General features: G+C 53.8%; 1 protein-coding gene across 16 annotated transcripts in view; it reads left to right on the top strand.

Moving 5' to 3' along the window:
• Positions 1 to 17,357, top strand: part of SZT2 (SZT2 subunit of KICSTOR complex) — a 60,196-nt gene that overhangs the window by 26,401 nt on the left and 16,438 nt on the right. For 10 of the 16 annotated variants that reach the window (XR_012624127.1, XM_074832233.1, XM_074832240.1 and 7 more), the window contains 30 exons: positions 459 to 623; positions 1,321 to 1,525; positions 1,743 to 1,855; positions 2,316 to 2,574; positions 4,002 to 4,167; positions 4,251 to 4,343; positions 4,527 to 4,608; positions 4,731 to 5,012; positions 5,343 to 5,481; positions 5,739 to 5,855; positions 5,974 to 6,037; positions 6,421 to 6,606; positions 6,677 to 7,015; positions 7,154 to 7,343; positions 7,746 to 7,820; positions 8,070 to 8,208; positions 8,443 to 8,563; positions 8,785 to 8,914; positions 9,031 to 9,183; positions 9,296 to 9,398; positions 9,781 to 9,898; positions 10,128 to 10,239; positions 10,695 to 10,813; positions 11,205 to 11,369; positions 11,968 to 12,052; positions 12,620 to 12,670; positions 15,661 to 15,852; positions 15,969 to 16,166; positions 16,534 to 16,697; positions 16,883 to 17,049. Coding sequence is in view for 15 of the 16 variants with exons in the window: in XM_074832233.1 (XP_074688334.1) it covers positions 459 to 623; positions 1,321 to 1,525; positions 1,743 to 1,855; positions 2,316 to 2,574; positions 4,002 to 4,167; positions 4,251 to 4,343; positions 4,527 to 4,608; positions 4,731 to 5,012; positions 5,343 to 5,481; positions 5,739 to 5,855; positions 5,974 to 6,037; positions 6,421 to 6,606; positions 6,677 to 7,015; positions 7,154 to 7,343; positions 7,746 to 7,820; positions 8,070 to 8,208; positions 8,443 to 8,563; positions 8,785 to 8,914; positions 9,031 to 9,183; positions 9,296 to 9,398; positions 9,781 to 9,898; positions 10,128 to 10,239; positions 10,695 to 10,813; positions 11,205 to 11,369; positions 11,968 to 12,052; positions 12,620 to 12,670; positions 15,661 to 15,852; positions 15,969 to 16,166; positions 16,534 to 16,697; positions 16,883 to 17,049 (4,492 nt within the window). In the remaining variant the exon portion in view is untranslated. The remainder of the gene's footprint in view (positions 1 to 458; positions 624 to 1,320; positions 1,526 to 1,742; positions 1,856 to 2,315; positions 2,575 to 4,001; positions 4,168 to 4,250; positions 4,344 to 4,526; positions 4,609 to 4,730; positions 5,013 to 5,342; positions 5,482 to 5,738; positions 5,856 to 5,973; positions 6,038 to 6,420; positions 6,607 to 6,676; positions 7,016 to 7,153; positions 7,344 to 7,745; positions 7,821 to 8,069; positions 8,209 to 8,442; positions 8,564 to 8,784; positions 8,915 to 9,030; positions 9,184 to 9,295; positions 9,399 to 9,780; positions 9,899 to 10,127; positions 10,240 to 10,694; positions 10,814 to 11,204; positions 11,370 to 11,967; positions 12,053 to 12,619; positions 12,671 to 15,660; positions 15,853 to 15,968; positions 16,167 to 16,533; positions 16,698 to 16,882; positions 17,050 to 17,357) is intronic. The other 6 variants (XM_074832238.1, XM_074832241.1, XM_074832236.1 and 3 more) reach the window with 3 other exon arrangements.

Genomic DNA, 17,357 nt, shown 5'->3' with positions numbered 1-17,357 from the left:
CAGGATGAAGAGAAAATTGGAACAGTGGAGTCTAGACCCAGTCTTTTTGCACCATATGGCCTGGCATAGAGCAGTGCACAGTGCTGAATGTCTTGCTCTTCTTTCCTTGGACATGGTGTTGCCCACATACTGTTTTCAGGCAGGGGATGTGGCTTCAAGTCATTTGGTGGCTGCAACCATTGGGCTGTTTTTCCAGTACAGCCCTTGAGGTTGTTACTGAATGGAGTAAGGAGACTGCTAATGGGATGGTCTGGGAGAGTCCCTGCTTCTGGGCATTGGCACTAGTCTGGCTTCCACTGAGCTGCTCGTGCAAGCTGCTAGGCTCAGCTGGAGGTACTCTTCGGAGCAGCTCCCACACGCAAAGAAGTAGCAGGAATATCTGCCCTCTTGGAAATGTAGATGGTGGGATTAAACTGTTCTCACTGGACAGAGGGTAATTTTATTTTGTTTTCTTCCAGATGTACAGAAGCTGATGGCTTGTGGGTTGGACAAACCTCCAAAAGATGAAAGTCGATCTGGAGAGGATACCCTGGGACCTGTCTGTGCAGAGCAAGTCAGGGCTGAGGGTGAAGAAGGAGATGCTGCAGTGCCATTGCCTACCCTCAGCATAACACCAGCCCACGGTACTGCCCTCAGGACAGCACTTTGCTAAAGTATTAGGGAAATATCCTTGCTATTCCCAAGCACACTACTGGGCAGATTGAAGTAGTAGGAATAACAGACTGCTTCAGCCTGTCAGCTCCTGCCTGGCAGTCAGCAGTTGGGGTCGGGACAAGGGGCACAGTGAAGCCTCAGCCAGCTTTCATGATGTTCATGGGAGGTGAGGGAGTGTAACATGAGCTGAGTGCCCATGGCCTAAGGCTGGGTCCCTGTGGGCAACGAGGTTGCGGGTAGATAGAGGCTACAAGGAATGGCAGTATTGGGCTATGCTGGAAAGTCAGTGAGTCTCGTCCTGTGATCCAGACTGGCACTACCTGCAGCACGTCTTAGAGAGAAGCACAGGTAGTGTCTTGAGGTATGTGGGAACTGGTTGCACAGCACCTGGTCAGCCAGGCCTGCAATGGGGATGGCAGGTTTTGCTGCTGCAGGAGGTGGTGATGAACGGTTAGAGCTGCCCAAGAAGGGGATCAGTATAGCAAAGCAAAGCGCTGGGCTGAGTGCTTGGGTGCTGGGTGAGGAGAATGGCCCCTGGGGTTTGAGTGGCAAGAAGCTTGTAAAACCAGTACCTATTTGTGGATGCTGCTGTGAGGGCTGTCACCTCTCAGGCCAGGAGTGAGGAGCCCATTGAAGGCCTTTATCTCAGGACTGTTTCTTTTGCAGAAGTGAGCCATGATGCTGGAGAACAGGGTGGCCCCTCCCGGAGAGATGTGCATATCTCCTTCTGTCGCCAGAACTCACAATCTGAGCTAGGCGAGTGCCGCCGATTTCGCTGCCCCATTTACATCTATAGCTGCTCTTTGGAGTTGTTACGAGAGCAGCTTGTCAGCCCACGGGCACACCGTCCTCCCCGGGACATCTTTTTCAGGTAACATCAACCATACTTGATTCCTAGACAGGAAACAGAGGAGCTTCCTTGGCAAGAGGCTGGCTCTAGCCCTGCGTTATTCTCTTGGTTTAGCCTCTCTGCCTTATAGCAGCAACTGCCTGTGCATGCCCTAGGGCCCTGCTTTACTGCTGCCAGAGCCATCTATAGTCTAAAACGTGCTTCATTGGTGCTGAAGGCTGTGGTTCCTCTTTTCCAGGTCCCAGTCTCTGGAACGTCCTCCTACTACTGCTTGGCTAGACCACAAGCATAAGGAGTTGGTGAGTTACTGCACGCTGCTGCAGGAGCACTCCCACCAGTGCTATGTGAAAGGTGAGGAGCGACGCGATGGGAGCTGAGGTGGGGTTGGGGCTGGACCCTGGATCTGAGTTTTAAGAAAGCACTGTCTCATTTTTCTTGTGATCTTACACCAAGCAAAAGGGGGGAGCTGTGGGACTAATCTCCCACCAGGAGGGATTTAAAGATGCCTCTGTGCATTCCCTATGGGCTTTACATAGGCTGTTCTGGGCCTGTGGAGTGCTGTGGAGGCGGGTCCCTTCTTTGACTTTCTCCTCTCACCTTCAGGGTGGCAGATCCCATGGGCGCTCTGGCATGGCACAAGACCAGGCTAACATGTAGCATTAGGCACTCTGGCTAAGTCTTGTCCCCCAGCACCTGTGCTGACTGCAACTCTGTGTTGGGACTTGGTGAAAATCTGTATGTGGCTATTGCCTAACTCCCACAGCCTTGCATCCTTGTGGTGGGGCGCTCAAGCACTGTGTTTGGTCTGTAGGGCTGTTCAAGAGCCTTCAGCAGTCACACAGCATCAGCTCCCAGGACCTACTTACAGCCATGGATTACTGTGAGGAGCTGCTTCAAGAGATTGATATCACAAACTTTCTGCTGACGGTGTGCAGCCATGTCCGCTCATTCCGAGAGAGCCACCAACATTTCCGTACACACTCCAAGACAGCCAGTTTCCAAGTGGGCAGCATAGAGCAGGAAGAGGAGCAGAGCTCTAGGGAACGGGGTGTCTTGGTCTCTGAATCAAGGTAGGGGCCCACCTTGGTCTTGCTTCTGTTCTTAGTATTGGGCCAGCACAGATCTTTCTTCAAGCATCTTCTACTGCCTGCTAGAAGGAAAGTTGTAGGACAGGATCTAACAGAGCCACATATAATAACAGATATTTCCAGTGGGATACCCACCTGGTATGGTGTCCACCAGGACCTTCTCTTTTTTATAATCTCTGGTGACATCCATCCTTTTGCTTTCTCTTGTAGTCTTAGCTCATTACTGTCCCACCTGGCTTGAGCTGGAGGGCAGTTTGTCTGCAAGTAACTCTCAGGCTTGTTTCTGGAGAAATTATGCATCTCCTGCTGCTTGACTCATTTGAGTTTGCTATTGACTCTGGTGAAAATGGCAGGTTTGTCATCTTTTTTTAATGAATGAAGTGTAATTTTTGTTTAATTAAAACTCTGGAAAAAAATTCACAAGAGAAATATCAAGGCAGAATTGGAATATGCTTGACGGTGAACTTCTGTGCTTCTGTTCCTTAGGGTATTTGAGGTTTGTATTGCCTCTGGAAACTTAAGGAGGGGAAAAAGTACTCTACTGTCCGTTAGTGTCTGTTGAAAAAACACCTTCTTTAGGTCCTTTGTCCTCTGTTTGCACTTGACTGTCCTCAGTTCCTTTATGAGAATTCACTAGCATTTGTTGGGAATCCCCAATCCTGTTTCTTCTTATACTGTAAGTCATTGAGATGAGGCTGTGGTTTTGAAGAGGCTTAGTGTTTGGAAAGTCAGGTGACTTCTTCAAGTGCTAATTCCCCAGAAAAACTGTGGGAACATTTTTTTGTTTATAAGGTGTTACAAGTCACCTATCCCAATGCAGTTTGTACAAACATGTACAGCTTGTGATACATTACACCTAGATTTGCCATCTATATTACTAGTTCGAGTACCTGGGGAGTACTTTGACCAACTGACATCCCACTCCCTAGGCTGCTTTTTCTGAGTTTTAGGGACTGATTCTGCCATGGAGCTGCTGAGTGAGTGTGGGCCTGAGCTGTGCACTCTGCTCTGTGCTGCCAAGACACAAGGGTTGCTGGCATAGTGGTATTTGCTGCGAGGTGCCCTGCACTGGGTGTTGGTAGTTCAAATTGCTCCAGGTCTGTCCCTATACTCTGTCACATGTCTCTGTTTCCCAGAGAGCATGTGTAGCATGGTGTAGAGCACCTGGCCATGGGATCAGTGTGGTTAAACTGCCTCTGGTCTGGCTTCAGACAGCCTGAGCACTTATTGGGGTTAGTGGGTGGCAGGAGGGTTTCTGGGGCTGTAGGGGTGGGGGCTAGGTAAGTCACATGGTGTTTACACAGTTGAGGTGTGGGGCACTGTGAAGTGGGATGCTTGCAGGGTAGATGATACATATAACTAACCTCGTTTCTCGATTTGCCTGTCTGACCTGTCCACAATCCTGTCAGTGCGGAAATGGAGGACTACAGTGAGCAGGACTCCCATAACATTGCTAGCCCCACAGAGGAGCCAAAGAACAGTATGGGCACCAGCTGCTGTTCAGAGTTTCCCCTCTCACTGCTGGAAATTGGACAGCCCTGCCAGGCACACCCTGACTTGCATAAAATTATCCAGGTGAGCAACATGGAAGCTCAGCTTGGCTCCCACAGAAGGGTAGAGTGGAATGTTTGCTTCATGTTTGGGATTTCTCTTTTTAGGAAAAATTTCTGGAAATTGGAAGTTTACATTTCAAGCCAGTGCCATCAAATCCTCACTATTTCTTCTATTGCCCGCCATCAGCTAAGAAAGAGGTAGGCATGGTTCTGCCCTGGCAGGCACCCAGTCCTTGTGCAGGGAAGTAGCTTGTCTTGGTGTCAGACGTGGATTTGGGGCTGGCAGACCCATGGGTAGACTGAGCCCCTGGGGGGCCCATCAACAGCCTGCTTCACTGCCTGCCATTGTTCTAGTGTCTGCCCTTACTCTCTCCATCTCAGGAAGAGGCATCTCGGGATCAGGCAGACAGGAAAGGGAGTGAGGACATGGAGGGATCAGAGGCAGAACTGGCAGCTGAAGAAGGTAAAATTTCCTTGCTCTGTCCTGGAGAAGAAAATGTCTGTAGTCTCACTGTGGTGGTGCCTGTCTGGTGTGGTTTCTGAGGACATGGGCCTGGTTGGCTAACAGGGAACCTGTATCAACAGGAACTGTGTCTGGGTGCTGCATTGCCACAGAGAGTGACCCAGAGCTAGAGGTGGAGTACCGTGAGAAGCTGGAGCATGAGTTCCCAGACACAGATTCCCTCTCGGACTCCAACACGGTGAACCAGGATGATGACTCCTTCAGCGTGCTGGGAGGGGACTCACTCAATGAGCAGGAGTTCCTGGAGCAGGAGATGCCCCCGCTCTTTGTGCACCTTACCTGCTCAGTGAAGCTGCGTAGCCAGCATAGCTCCATGCCCGTGCAGTCCCTGCCAACTTGTCTAGGTAAGAGTAAGCCTTGCTGTGAGATTAAAGGGCAGCAGGGCTTCTGTCAGGTCCCTGCTAGGTGAGCAGCCCCTGGAACAAACATACTGTGTCCTAAACAGCAGTTCCTGCGGACTGGGTCTCCCAGCATCAGACAAGGGCTTTTTCGCCATGTCTCCCACTTGCTGTGGGATTGGTCATGGAATGTTGAAAGGATCATGGAGGATGGGGGCCTTCTTGAGCCTGTCCAAGTGTGTGGGACAGGCACCTCTTGCAGTCTCTGTACTTGCCACCAGGCTGTGTATGTGTGTAAGCAGAGCTTGATTCCCTTCATCTGTGATTTCTCCTCAGGGGAAGTTCTGGGCTGCCTGGAAAGCTGCCAGGGCTTGAACACCATTGACTTGGGGGACCTCTGTGTGACCCTGGACATCTTTGTGCTGACACTGCCCCTGGAGATAGAAGTTGTAAACACAGACATTCTCCACAACAGGTAGGTGGAAAGAGGCCCAGTCACTCACCCACATTCTGCCTGTGCTTCCCAGCCAGCCAGTCTCAGCTCCTCTCCATGTGCTGAGACTTGGGATTCTCCTTTTCATAGAGCCTGCCACAGCCCTAAGATGACTACAGTTTTTCCAAGATAGGCTCACCTTCCCTAGAGGTCCCTTTTCCCTGCTCTGGAGCCTGTGTCTGTTTATCCTCCCTGGCTCAAAAGCTGATGCTCAGCCTGCTCTCTCTCTCCTGTGACAGATGCACCTCGGAGAGCAGCGTGTCCTTCACACGCTCTCCAGGGCAGCCGTCCTCTTTCCGCTCAGATGAGGATATCATGCACAACCTGGAACGGCTCCCATCCACAGGAGATGAGAGGTATGGCACTGCATGTGTAGCAAGCCCCTCATGGGTTCCTTTTGCTGCCTAGGAGCTGCACTGTGGTGGCTACATGAATGAGAATGACTGACTGGTTGATTCTTCTCCTCTCTCCTAGGCACCCTGCACTTTCCAACCTCCCTGGAGTGCACAGGCAGGCCATTGAAGCCACTATGAATGAGGTGAGCCAGCCTTGCCTACTTCTTGCTTCCAACTGGAGTAATGTGGCCACAGCACACAGATGCTGTTCCACACTTTCTAGCCTGCTCCAAGCTGCAACCTCTGTCAGCTGAACTGACTGTTGAGCCTTGCTGGTATCACACAGGCCATGAACCTTGTGCTCCCCAGAAGTGTGGGATTACCCTGACAAAACTCTTACTGGAGTTGGGGTGGGACAAGGCAGAGCTCTCTTCCAAAGATCTTTTCTTAAATACATTCAGAAGGAGATCAGTGATGTGGGCGATGAGAGGGGCTGCCCTTATCCTGTTGGGACTTGGATCAGAATTGGGGCAGCCTTGCAAATGCAGGTCCCCTAAGTCTTGCTCTGTGTCTTTGCTCTGCTCAGATTCGCTGGCTCTTGGATGATGAGATTGTGTCTGCACTGCGCCACTCACAGGTCATCAGCACCTCCATCCTGCACCGGGTGGCCACCCACATCTACAACTCGAAAGGGCGGCCCAGCTGCCACAGTGAGGTGGTGCTACTCCAGTTTGTGTTTGGACCTGAGCACTCTCTGGAGAAGTTCAAGGAGGTAAAGAGAAAGCCCTGAGGCAGCATCATACACTTAGCTGTCAGGATGCTTATTCTTCCCTGTATTGCAGGAGTTCAGAAGAATGGCTCTGCCGGGCTACATGCTTAATGCAGAAGGCAGTGACTACCACTACATCTCCATCAGCCGCCTGCACTCCAGGCGAGCAGCTCCAAACCCTTCGGGGACACCGTGCTTGCAGCAGCCAGCTGGAGGGAGTGCCAGGACAGCCCTGGGCCAGGCAGGCCAGGAGGGGAGCAGTGAAGCAGAGGCAGAGGGCTCTGAGCTACACCACGCAAGTTGTGTCTTCCCAGAAGAAGCCCGGGGTCTCTGGGGGTGGCCAGAGAGTGAGACATGTGTTGTGCCAGACACAGGAAACCCCGTAGGTGGGGGCAGCCACACTCAGGATGAGGTGAGAGACACTGAGGTAGACTGTTGGTGGGATGGTGTGGGACACTCTGGTAACAGAAGGTAGAAGGATACAGGAGGATGATGGGACTCTTCAGTGCCTGTTTTTCTGGTCATTTTTGCAACCTTGGCTTGTGTGCAGGTCCCAGGAGAAGCGCTGAGCCTTGAGCAAAGCAGAGCACCTGGCCATGACTCCCTGGAGGAGGCAGCTCCAGAGACAACCATACAGTCACTGCCATCCTCATCCTCCGAAAAGGGCAACAGCGAGAAATCACCATTGGTGACACCATCTGCAGCAAGCCTGGCTGACTCCGTAATGCAGGGCAGGGAAGGTAGGAGCTGCGAATGTGGGCAGGATGTACCTCAGCCTCGGGAACTTTTAAAGGAAGAGCCTAGTTCTGGTCGTGGCATACAAAATATGACTGCTACTCCTGTTCCAGTCCCTAAACACCAGAATTGGTACCCAGGACTGTTGGTCTCTTCCTTGCCAGGGTACTGGCAATTCACTGCTTAACAGTACCCAGGGTACTGGGCTGTGCTGCCACACTGATATCGCTAATGACATGAAGTTCCTGGTGATTCCAGTAATGGCTGCAAGAGCCCCGTTCCTCAGCGCCACCTCCCCCTGGCCAGCACTGCCTGGTTGTCCTGTGGTGTAGTGTTTTTCCAGCATGTGGGGCGTGTGAATGGCCTTAACAAGTGCTTTCATGATCAAACTCCTCTTCTCTTTGCAGGCTCTAGCAAGCAGCGTCCCAGCCGCGTGCAGAGCCTGGTGTCGAGCCAGGGCAGCATGGACTCCGACCACCTGGGTGAGTCTGCTGGGGCAAGGGTGACCCACAGCGTGCAGCCAGACGCTGGCAGTGACGTAGTAGTGCAGGGGTGTGGGGGGACTGTGTGCCTGGGCTGGGGTGACCCCTGAGCCCTGAGTGCCGCGATTGAGAGACGTACCCGACACCTGAGGACAGGGCTCATGAGTGGCTCTGATCTCCCAGAGCTAGCTGTGCCCAGGGAGGAGGATACATTGCCAGGCCTGGGACTGAAGTGAGGATACATTGCAGGTTATGATGGGGGAAGCAGTGACTCGGAGTATGAGGAGGCGCTAATGAGCGACCAGGAACCCAGGTGTCCCCTCATGCCGGATTTCTGGCTCATCATAAAAATCCAGCAGGACCGAGTGGAGGTCTATTACCACACACGGTAAGGAGGGTCCCTTGTCTGGCCACTGCTTCTCTGTACCAGGATCTTATTGCCACTCACTCATCTCTGGACAGGGTCTCCCTCCTGCCAAGTGTGGGTGGGGAGCTGCAGGGCTAGACTGGTGCTCCATGAGGGAAAGGTGCCATCCTTCCCCACTGTGTTCCTGCTCCCAGTGCACAGGGACAGGCACTATCCAGGTGCCCTGCTGACCCCTCTTTCCCCTTCCCTGTAAAGCAGCCTGAGTGTGGAGAAGGCAGCATCAGCAGAGACAGAAGAGGAGCAGCCAGGGGAGTGCCAGAGTCTCAACCAGGTGGTGGTGAAGAAGATCAGTGAAATCTGCAGGGTTGTCAACCAGGTAACAAATCTGCAGAGGGCAGGGACAGAGCTGCCAGTCATGAGATGGCTTAGATGAGAAGGGACCTCTGGAGGTTGTCTGGTCTGGGCCCAGCTCAGAGGAGGGCCTGGGAAGCCAGTTCAGCAAAGGGAAAGGGACTCAGTCTGGCCCTAAGCCCTCCTCCTTGCTGTCTTCTGTGGGCTGTGCAAGCAACAGAACCAATCTTCTCTCATCCTTTGCAGCGCTTGCTGCTGCAGGACCTGCATGACAGCCACATATGCAACTCATTACTGGTGGCAGAAAGCGAGGAGGACATCTGGAAGAGTGAGACGCCCTATACTTCATACAGGCAGCGCGTCATGCCCACAGATGGTATGAACACTCCCTTGGCCATGCCTCAGCGGCAGTGCTACTGCCTGCCCATGAGCAACTAAAAAAGGTAGTAAGTTCCATGCTATGGCCCCAGCTATGTCCTGTGTTCTTTGTAGATTACTCTGTAGAGGAGAGCTACCAGCCCCGGGACTACCTGGCTGCCACCATGCAGTTCATGCCAGGGCACTTCGCTTGTGATGTTGTGTGGAGCACACTCATCCACGTGCATTCACGCCTCAAGATGGGCCCCAACATGGGGGTCTCGCGAGGTGTGTACAGCCCAGTTCCCTCTTGTTTTGTGTGTCAAGAGTCTGGCCTCTGGCTGGATTGGCACACCAGAGAAGGGTATGTGGGATAGCTAACATCCCACGTTGCCCACAGCTATCCAGGCGCTTCGCTCGGTGCTCAATGCCTTCTCTGTGGTGAACAGGAAGAATATGTTTGTCTACCAGGAACGTGCCACTAAATCTGTTTTCTACCTCCGGTAAGAAGCCAGCGTGACTTGTTGGCCTGACCCTGCCCTGCTACATGCGTTACACCAGACTGAGAGCTCCTTGGGAAAGAAAGTGTCTGCCCAGCCTCAGGGACCCTGCTGCGATCCAAGCAGCAAATGTCTGATTTCCAATGAGTCAGAGTCTCATGAAGCCAAGCCCCTCCTGCTCTCCCTGTGCTAAGCCTTTACATGGGAGGGAAAAAGATGAGTTTTTTGAGGGAGCTAGAGAGCAATTGTTCCACAAGCTCCATATCATAAGGACTAATCCCCAGAAAGTGTACAGGGGAGAGCAGGGAAGATGTGGATCTTCTGTGGAGGTATGATGCTGTCATCCTTGGGAATGGAGGCTGACACGTCTTTCTCCTGTATTCAGACTGACTGAAACCACCTACAGTGGGAAGGTGTGGGAAGCAGAGAGCGTCCTTAGTCCAGCATCTCGCTCGCTGGCACTGACACGCAGCCAGGAGCCCCTTTACACTGAGGATGTAATGGTGAGTCTGCTGTTCTCTGGGAGTGGAGGTGGGTGCTCCTAGTCAGGAGTGGAGGGAAGTCAGTAGTTCCAGCAACCTGGATTTTGTGTAGGATAAAACTTACATTGTAGATGTGTGGAGTGGGGCAGCAGTGGGTGAATTCTGCCTGACCTTGCTGACAGCCCGGGACAGTGATGGATCTAGAATTCATGTGGAAACTGCTTCCATGTGGCTGTTTTTGCTTCTCCAGGGTTCTCGTTCCTCTCTGGACTCAGCTTCATGCCGTAGTGTGGACTCTGCCCGCCCTGTGGGACAGGTAGACAGGCACATCCAGCTGATGGTCCATGGTGTTGCCCCAGCAGGTAAGTGTTAAAGCAGCTGGCAGCAGATGGACTGTGCTGATCTAAAGCAGAGGAATAGAGCTCTGCCCCCTGCCCTCTTTGCTTAAAGAGCAGAGAAGGGATCTCCCTCCTCAGCCAGCTGTTCTTCCTTAGCCCAGAGCTGCTGTTCATTTTGTCTGGATGGGAATGTGAGGAAGGGATCCATGGCCCACAATGAAACCTCCTGCAGACCAGGTGGCTTATGCCAGCTTTCGCTGTGCAGGAGTGCATTTGTCTTTGCCTGCTGTACCAGCAGTCTTTTGTGGTCATGAATGGATAGAAAAAGATGCCTGAAGAAATTGATAGTGAGGAAAGATCTGTTCCCTGTGGGAAGTGAGTGTGAGGGTGGTACATCCTGAACAGGCAGGGAGGGGTGGCTGTGGTCATTCTTACTGGATGGGATGAAAAAGCTGCTTATATCTCTGCTTACTTTTCAGGGCCTGAGATCACAGATGAGCTGGTGAAAGTGCTGCGCAGACGCCTGGATGAGGCCACCCTGGATATCATCACTGTGATGCTGGTGCGGAACTGCAAGCTTACCCCAGCAGATGTGGAGGTATCTCACTGGATATCTGCTCTGCTCATCCCAGAGCCCATAACACTTTCCTACTTCTTACCTGTCTCAGCTTCTCCTGCCCCAGGGCAGCTTGCTGCATCCCATTCCCTGCTCCAGTGCTTGCTCAGGCTAGCGTTCACTGAGGTATATACTGTGTGGGTGCCAGGGTAGGTGGGGGATCCCCTTTGCTGGAGTTTGCAGCATGGCAGGGCCTCCCTGTGAATACCCCTGGAATATCTGCCCTCATCTGTCTTAAGGTGCTGTCTATGGGCCTAGGTTGTGACTATCACACTCTCACTTTGCATAGCCAGCTGGCATAATTTGGATCAGTATCAGAGCCCCAGGGCATGCTGCTAGTCTCAGCTGAGTTTTTAAAGCCTTCTTTCTGCAGTTTATCCAGCCCCCTGGGACGCCACCCACAGAGGTCCTGCAGTTCGCCCTGCCACCCTCCGCCCTGCCTTGGCTGCATGCAGTGGCCTACTATCTGCGCCAGAACCTGCTCATCTTCCTGCACACCCCAAAGTACACAGACAGCAACGTGGAGCACCACTTCAAGGTGAGGAGAGCTGTGAGTTGGGACAGCAGTCTGCCCAGCTTCTACCTCCTGCTGGGGGCATTTGTTGGGACAGCTCAGTCACTGTGTTCCCAGCTCTGCCGTGTAGTGTTGGGGAGGAACTGACACAGAATGCTGAAGCCCGGAGGAATTTTGCAGGACTGAGCAGCTCCTGTTTGACCTGCACAAGCCTTGCTTTTCACAAAAGTAGTCATGTGCTGTGCAGAAAGCAGCAAGCACAAAGCTCATGCCTACAGTCATCTCCCAGGAGCATGGGAGAAGACCCCTTGTATGGCTCCCTCAGATCTAAGGACTGAAACATCAGGATTAATAAAAGGTTGGAAGCAGCTACCCACCACCTCAGCATGACCATAGCAAGGGTAGAGGGTGAGGCCAGATGCGTAGTGCCGTATAATTCTGTATAGAGCTTCCAGGGGTTCCTTCAGCCCAACAGTGGTGAAGGCTGTGCTGGCAAGTGTTTTAAGTAGGCCTGGGTTACTTGCTACAGGTCTGGGGATGAGCTCTGCACACACATGGGCCTTTGCTGCCGGTTAAGACAAGTTCTCTAATCTGTCTTACTTTTTTTTGTTGCTCTCATTAGCACTACTTCAACCATAGTGGGAGCATACCTGACCAGGATCTCTATCTGTACAACAAGCCAGGCGGCCAAGGCACTGGTGGAAAAGGTATCCTGCTCAGCTCTCTTCTGAAACAGGGTGTGAGGCTGTGTGTTGGGGAGCTGCTTCCCATGTTGGAGAGCTCTGAGTGACTGAAGAGGGCCAGTGCTGGAGGAGTATGTTTCTCCAATGGCTGGGGGGTGGGCGGGGTGTGTGCTTGGGGAACCGTACACCCTTGCATGTGTGGTGCAAGCTAAGGCCTCCCACAGAGCAACTTGCTAAGCCTGGCCTGTTGCTGTAGAAAGCAGCTTGAGTTTGCAGTAGCTGTGGGACAAGACTCAGAGACACCTCAGTAAGTGTGGGGCACAGCAGCTCAGTGGGGCTGGATGTGGGAGCAGGAACAGTTGTTGCAGAAGCCTTGCTGCGGAGGAGTAGCTGGATGCTGTGTGTAACTGAGCACGGCTGTGGGGGCAGTGTCCTTGCTCTTTTCTCTGGACTGCTGGAGGAGGGATTGGACAGGGCCCATCCTGCAGCAGGCTGCCATGTCATGTTTTGTCCGGGCCATGTGGTCTGTCACCTGGCCATTGTGTGTCTTGTGCCCCTTGTGCACCATCTGAATGTTCTTCTGTTATGTAGGTACCATGTCGGACCTTGTGCAGCACCTCTTTCCACTCTCCCACTTCCAAGGTAGCACCTGTGGCTCCAAGTATTACTCTGGTCCCCTTTCCCATGCAGCTCCCTGGTCCCTCTGGTCCCTGCTGTTCTTGTTTTCCTTGTGTTGTGGCTTCAGCTCCAACTCCTCTGTGTGTTTGTGTGTGCGTGTCCATTTAGCTGAGCCTCCTCTTTCTTGCTGGCTGGATAAATGAGCAAACAGAACCTGCTGCCCTGAGATGGCAGCTCTGCAGTCCCCGGCTGCTGAAGGTCCGTGTGCTGCCATGTTAGCTTGCAAGCAGCAAACTCCAAAATCCCGCACCCTTTTTTCCAGCAGGTCCAAACAGACATCTCCTCCCTGAGGTAGACAGGAGTCATGATGTTTCAGCTGACGTTTCACGCTCCAGGGTGTAGCATCATCACTCTCCCAGTGGCTCTGTCCTGGGGTGGGGGGTTTTTTTGCATACCAAGGGCCTAGAGTGGCCGGGCACCACTAGATGTGTACTCTGTATTTCAGTGAGCCTGGGTCAGAGGGGGCTCAGAGTCCCTCACAGATGGGAGGTAACAGCTCCCTAGCACCCCACCTCTCTGTGGAGCACGATGGGTGGCTGTGTAGCCAAACTCCAGTGCACCGGGCAGCAAGGTGCTCATTTACCTCTTCCCATAGTCCCAGAGCTCAAGCCTTGAGTTTCCTGCCTGTTTCTTACCTGTGATTTAGTGGTTGCATTTCAGCTTCTCTGTGTTCCTGTAACAAGACTGGAAGCCTTGTGCCCTGCAGTGGGGAGTCGGGTCTTTCTGCTGGTGGGGCAGGGGCAGCCATCGTCTCTGCCCCGAGAGACTGAGCTGGCTGCAGGGTGCTGAGTGCTTGGCGCTTGCTTGGCAAACCAGCTCTGTGTCAGGGAGCACCTGCAAACAAGGAGTCTGCTCCTGCGGCTGCTGACCTGGCCTGCTGGAAAGCACTGCCGTGGGTGCTCCCTCTCTGGAGCACGTGTCCCAGCACGATGAGTATGTGGGACATTGTGCTTGGTTGTTCTCATGTCCTCACCTCAGATAGACTGAAGCACAGGAACAGGAATGGATGTGATAGGGAAACGTGCCAGAGATGGGGAGGCTGAAGGGACTCGGTGTGGTAATTTATCCAGGAGGGGAAGAGGGAAGTGACTACATCTTGGTCTACAATTACCACAGGAACATCCACTGTCATTTTGGTGGGCCTGGGGCTGACCATCAAGTTAGATGACTTTGTGCCCTTGACTGTTTAGAGGAAAATCTGCTTGGTAGACCTCATATTCACTGTCATGTGGGGTAGATTTGCTGCTCTCAATAACTCTGTATAGACACCTATGTCCCGGAGAGCTGCCCTGCTGGAGTGAGAAGCTGTGTGAGGTGGGAGAGCCCCTATGTGAGGCTCCCTGCCCTGCTCTGAAGGGCGATGAGGCTGGGTAAAGTCCTGATCCCCTCTGCCTTTGATATCTAGGAAATTATGAACTTCTCTGCTGTTGGCTGGATAAAGGGTTGTTTCTGTGCCTGTATGGGGGAGAGACATGCTGGAGGCTGTTGCAGAGCACCTCTAAGACAAGGCAGCTCCTGTACTTTTCTTCAAGCAGAGGAGTGCTCATAGGTGTAGAGTTTCCTTTCCGCAGTGTGAGTGCAGGTGAGCTGCCCTCTGACTTGAATGCCCACCTCTCTCCTTTGGGAGCAGCTCTCTCCATTCCAGTGCCCTCTCCCTTGCACCTGGCATGTCCTGAAGGAAAGTGTTGTGTTTTGATGGAAAGGTTGCTGCAGAGCTTATGCTTCATTAGCAATAATGGAGACCAGGTGGTTGTGCTGCTGACTAGACCTGAGCACAGTCTGCTGGGGCTGGATCTGTCTCAGCACAGGGAGGGCACCCATCCTCCACGCACATAGTGCTGTGGATCAGGTTGGGTGCAGCTTGGTCGCTATGTGGCAGCGGAGTCTGGTGTCACTCCCATCCTTGCTGGGATGGAGAGGGACAGAGTATGGACTCATCAGTACTGTGGGGCTGAGGTTGTTTGCATCTGGGCTCATCGCCCTTTGGCAGTGTTGGGGCATCTTTGCCATCCAGTCACCTGAGTGCAGGCTTAATTGGTCAAGGAGCTTTGAAAGGGAGTGGGAGCATCTAGGGTTACAGCGTTGGGTTTGGACCTCACAGCTGCATCTGTGCTGCTGCTTCCCTGGTGCCCCGGCCATCGAGCTGGGCTGTGGGGAGCGAGCTGTTTCCACTCTGGTTCTGTAGCAGGACTTCTGCTTCTGTATGGCCCAGGGCATGCAGCATATGGGCTGTGAAGCAAGAACCGTGCTGCTGCTCTGCATTTCTGAACTGTCCTGTTGTGTGTGCATAGGGCTCAGCGTAGAGAGGCTACAGGCAGGGCCTGAATTTTACTCTGCAGCAACTCCGGGCTAATACTAGGTGTCAGCCTGCTTTCTCACTGGCCCTGCTGGTTGGAGTGCATGGGGGAGGCACCTGATCTTGTAAGTGAGGAGGGGGCTGTAAGTGTAATCTGCAACAAGGTGTCATGCGTACAGACTTCCTCTGCAGGGACTCGAGGTCCTTCATAGCCTGGAGAGGGCTGCTGGAGAGTACCTGGGCTCTGTACTCTGTCCCTTAAGAGGATAGGGATGGTGAGCCCCATCCTGGATCTCTCTGCATAAAGGCCCTCCTGGGGCAAATGGAGATACTTTCCCCTTGCATATGGGACTGGACAACCCCAGAAGCTCCTGCAGGGCAAGGCAAAAGCTGCTGTGACTGCAGGAGAGAGATTCTTGGAGTGATGGGGACACCCTGTGCCAAACACCATGCTTCTTACCCTGGCTCCCCACAGGCACAGCTAGCCTCCGCTCCCCTGGCTGCGTCCCCTCCTGTGGGCCCTGCCTGCCACATGGCACTGTACAACCCAAGTGGTGACATGACGGTCCCAGGCGCGGGGTGTCAGGCTGCAGTCAGGGCTCGTCGGGGTGTACTCAGTGCTGGGCTGACAGAGGCTATCTCTGGCTCTCCCTGGCAGGAATCGCATGCATTGCACTGACGTTCGTGGATGAGCACGGCAACCCCACCTCACTGCCCCATGGGGAGAGGCCTGACCCTCTGAAGCTGCCTTCCTCCTCGCCCATCGTGGGCCTGCTGCAGGACACCGACTTTGAAAGCCTCACTGCAGTCAGCAGGCACCAGCCAGAGGCCGGCACCCTGCAGCATTCAGGTACGGAGTGAAACAGGCCCCAAGCTGCCCATTCCTTGCTGCCTCTGCATCCCCTGGGGCACCTAGGAGGGCTGGCTGGGGGTGCAGAGCCGTGCAGGACTGCCCTTTCCTCACAGAGCCCCGTGTGCTGGTGCGCCTGGATATCTGGGAGAAGGGCAACATCAGCCTGCTGCAGCTGTCAGAGAAGCTGCGCGGGGCCCTGCGTCACGCTCTCTGCGATGCCGTCATGGAGTTCCTTGTGCTGCCGGCCCCGCTCTGCGTGGAAGGTGCCTGTCCCCTGAGTGCCGCAGACATGGAGGAGCTGAGCTCTACAGGTGAGAGCCCGGCCAGGATGGCCACCCTGAGTCCCCAGCTAGCCTCTCTCCTCCCGTGTGGCCTGCGAGAGCTTGGCTCTGCTGGGGGGACTCAGATTGGGGGCACTGGGAGGGAGGAAGCTGCTCTCCCCTCTGCAAGCTGTGCTGTGTGATGTCTCGGGGAAGAAGCATCATAAAACTTAGGGTTGGAAAAAATATTTAAAGGTCTGTCTGCTCCCCAAGACTCAATCCACTTTTGCTGGATGTTACTGAAGGCTCTCTCCCTTCCCTCCAGCCAGGCTCTGGCCAGCCACAGTGGGGTACACAGGGACACCAGCAGTGTCACAGTGAGAGGCTCTGGGGAACCTGATTTGTTCTGTCTCCACAGGAGGCCTAAGGAGGACCATGTCGGAGACCAAGGGCCTGGCCACTGGTGGGGCTGGCAGGAGCTGTCCTCCACCCTTGCACTTCACCTCTGCCCCTTCGTCCAGCTCTGGGGAGCCAGTGACACCCACGAGCAAACTGGGACGCCGCAGCTTCTGGGACATGCTGGTAACGTTGCTGAGGGACCAGTGGGGAGCAGGGCCTGTGAGTCCTCATGGTGTGTCAGGCCAGGAGGAGTGGAGAAGAGGGATCTGGCTGGGGTTGGGAGGCCAGGCTGGTAGCAGGGACTTTGAGATCAGGGCACTGGCTAGGCTGTGCGTATGCACAGCGTTAACTTACCCCCTTCTCCTTAGAGCAAGGCAGAGTCCTCAGAATTGGGCAGTCCCAAGACTACTGATGACATTGTGCTGGAGAGGCCAGAAGAGGCTCGCACAAGGCGGCGGCACAAGACTGAGAGTGTCAAGCAGCACCAGAGCCAGGATCGGGCCACAGCCACAGCTGAACTGGAACAGGCACAGAGGCAAGCACAGCCTGCAGGCCAGGCAGCCAGGGTGTTGTTCCCATCCATCTGCTGTACATTGCTTTGCAACCTGACATCCTGCTGGCTCCATATGTGTCCCTCTGGACCACATCCCCTTTCCTTGTAGTTTCTCCCTTACACAGCCAGTTAGGGGAGCTGCCTTCTACACACAAAGTCTCGATCCTTGTTGCTAGCGTGCTGTTGGGAGTACTGCTGGTTCTCCCTGCCAGAGGTCCCTTCCCTGCATTGTGGGTCTCTGTGCAACACCTGACACCCCTATGACTACTGACCCAGAGGGACCAAGCTCA

This window comes from Strix aluco, chromosome 8, assembly GCF_031877795.1.
Source record: "Strix aluco isolate bStrAlu1 chromosome 8, bStrAlu1.hap1, whole genome shotgun sequence".
Classification (NCBI taxonomy): Eukaryota; Metazoa; Chordata; class Aves; order Strigiformes; family Strigidae; genus Strix; species Strix aluco.
Note: the sequence above shows the minus strand (reverse complement) of the source record. Positions and strands in the feature narration are given on the sequence as shown.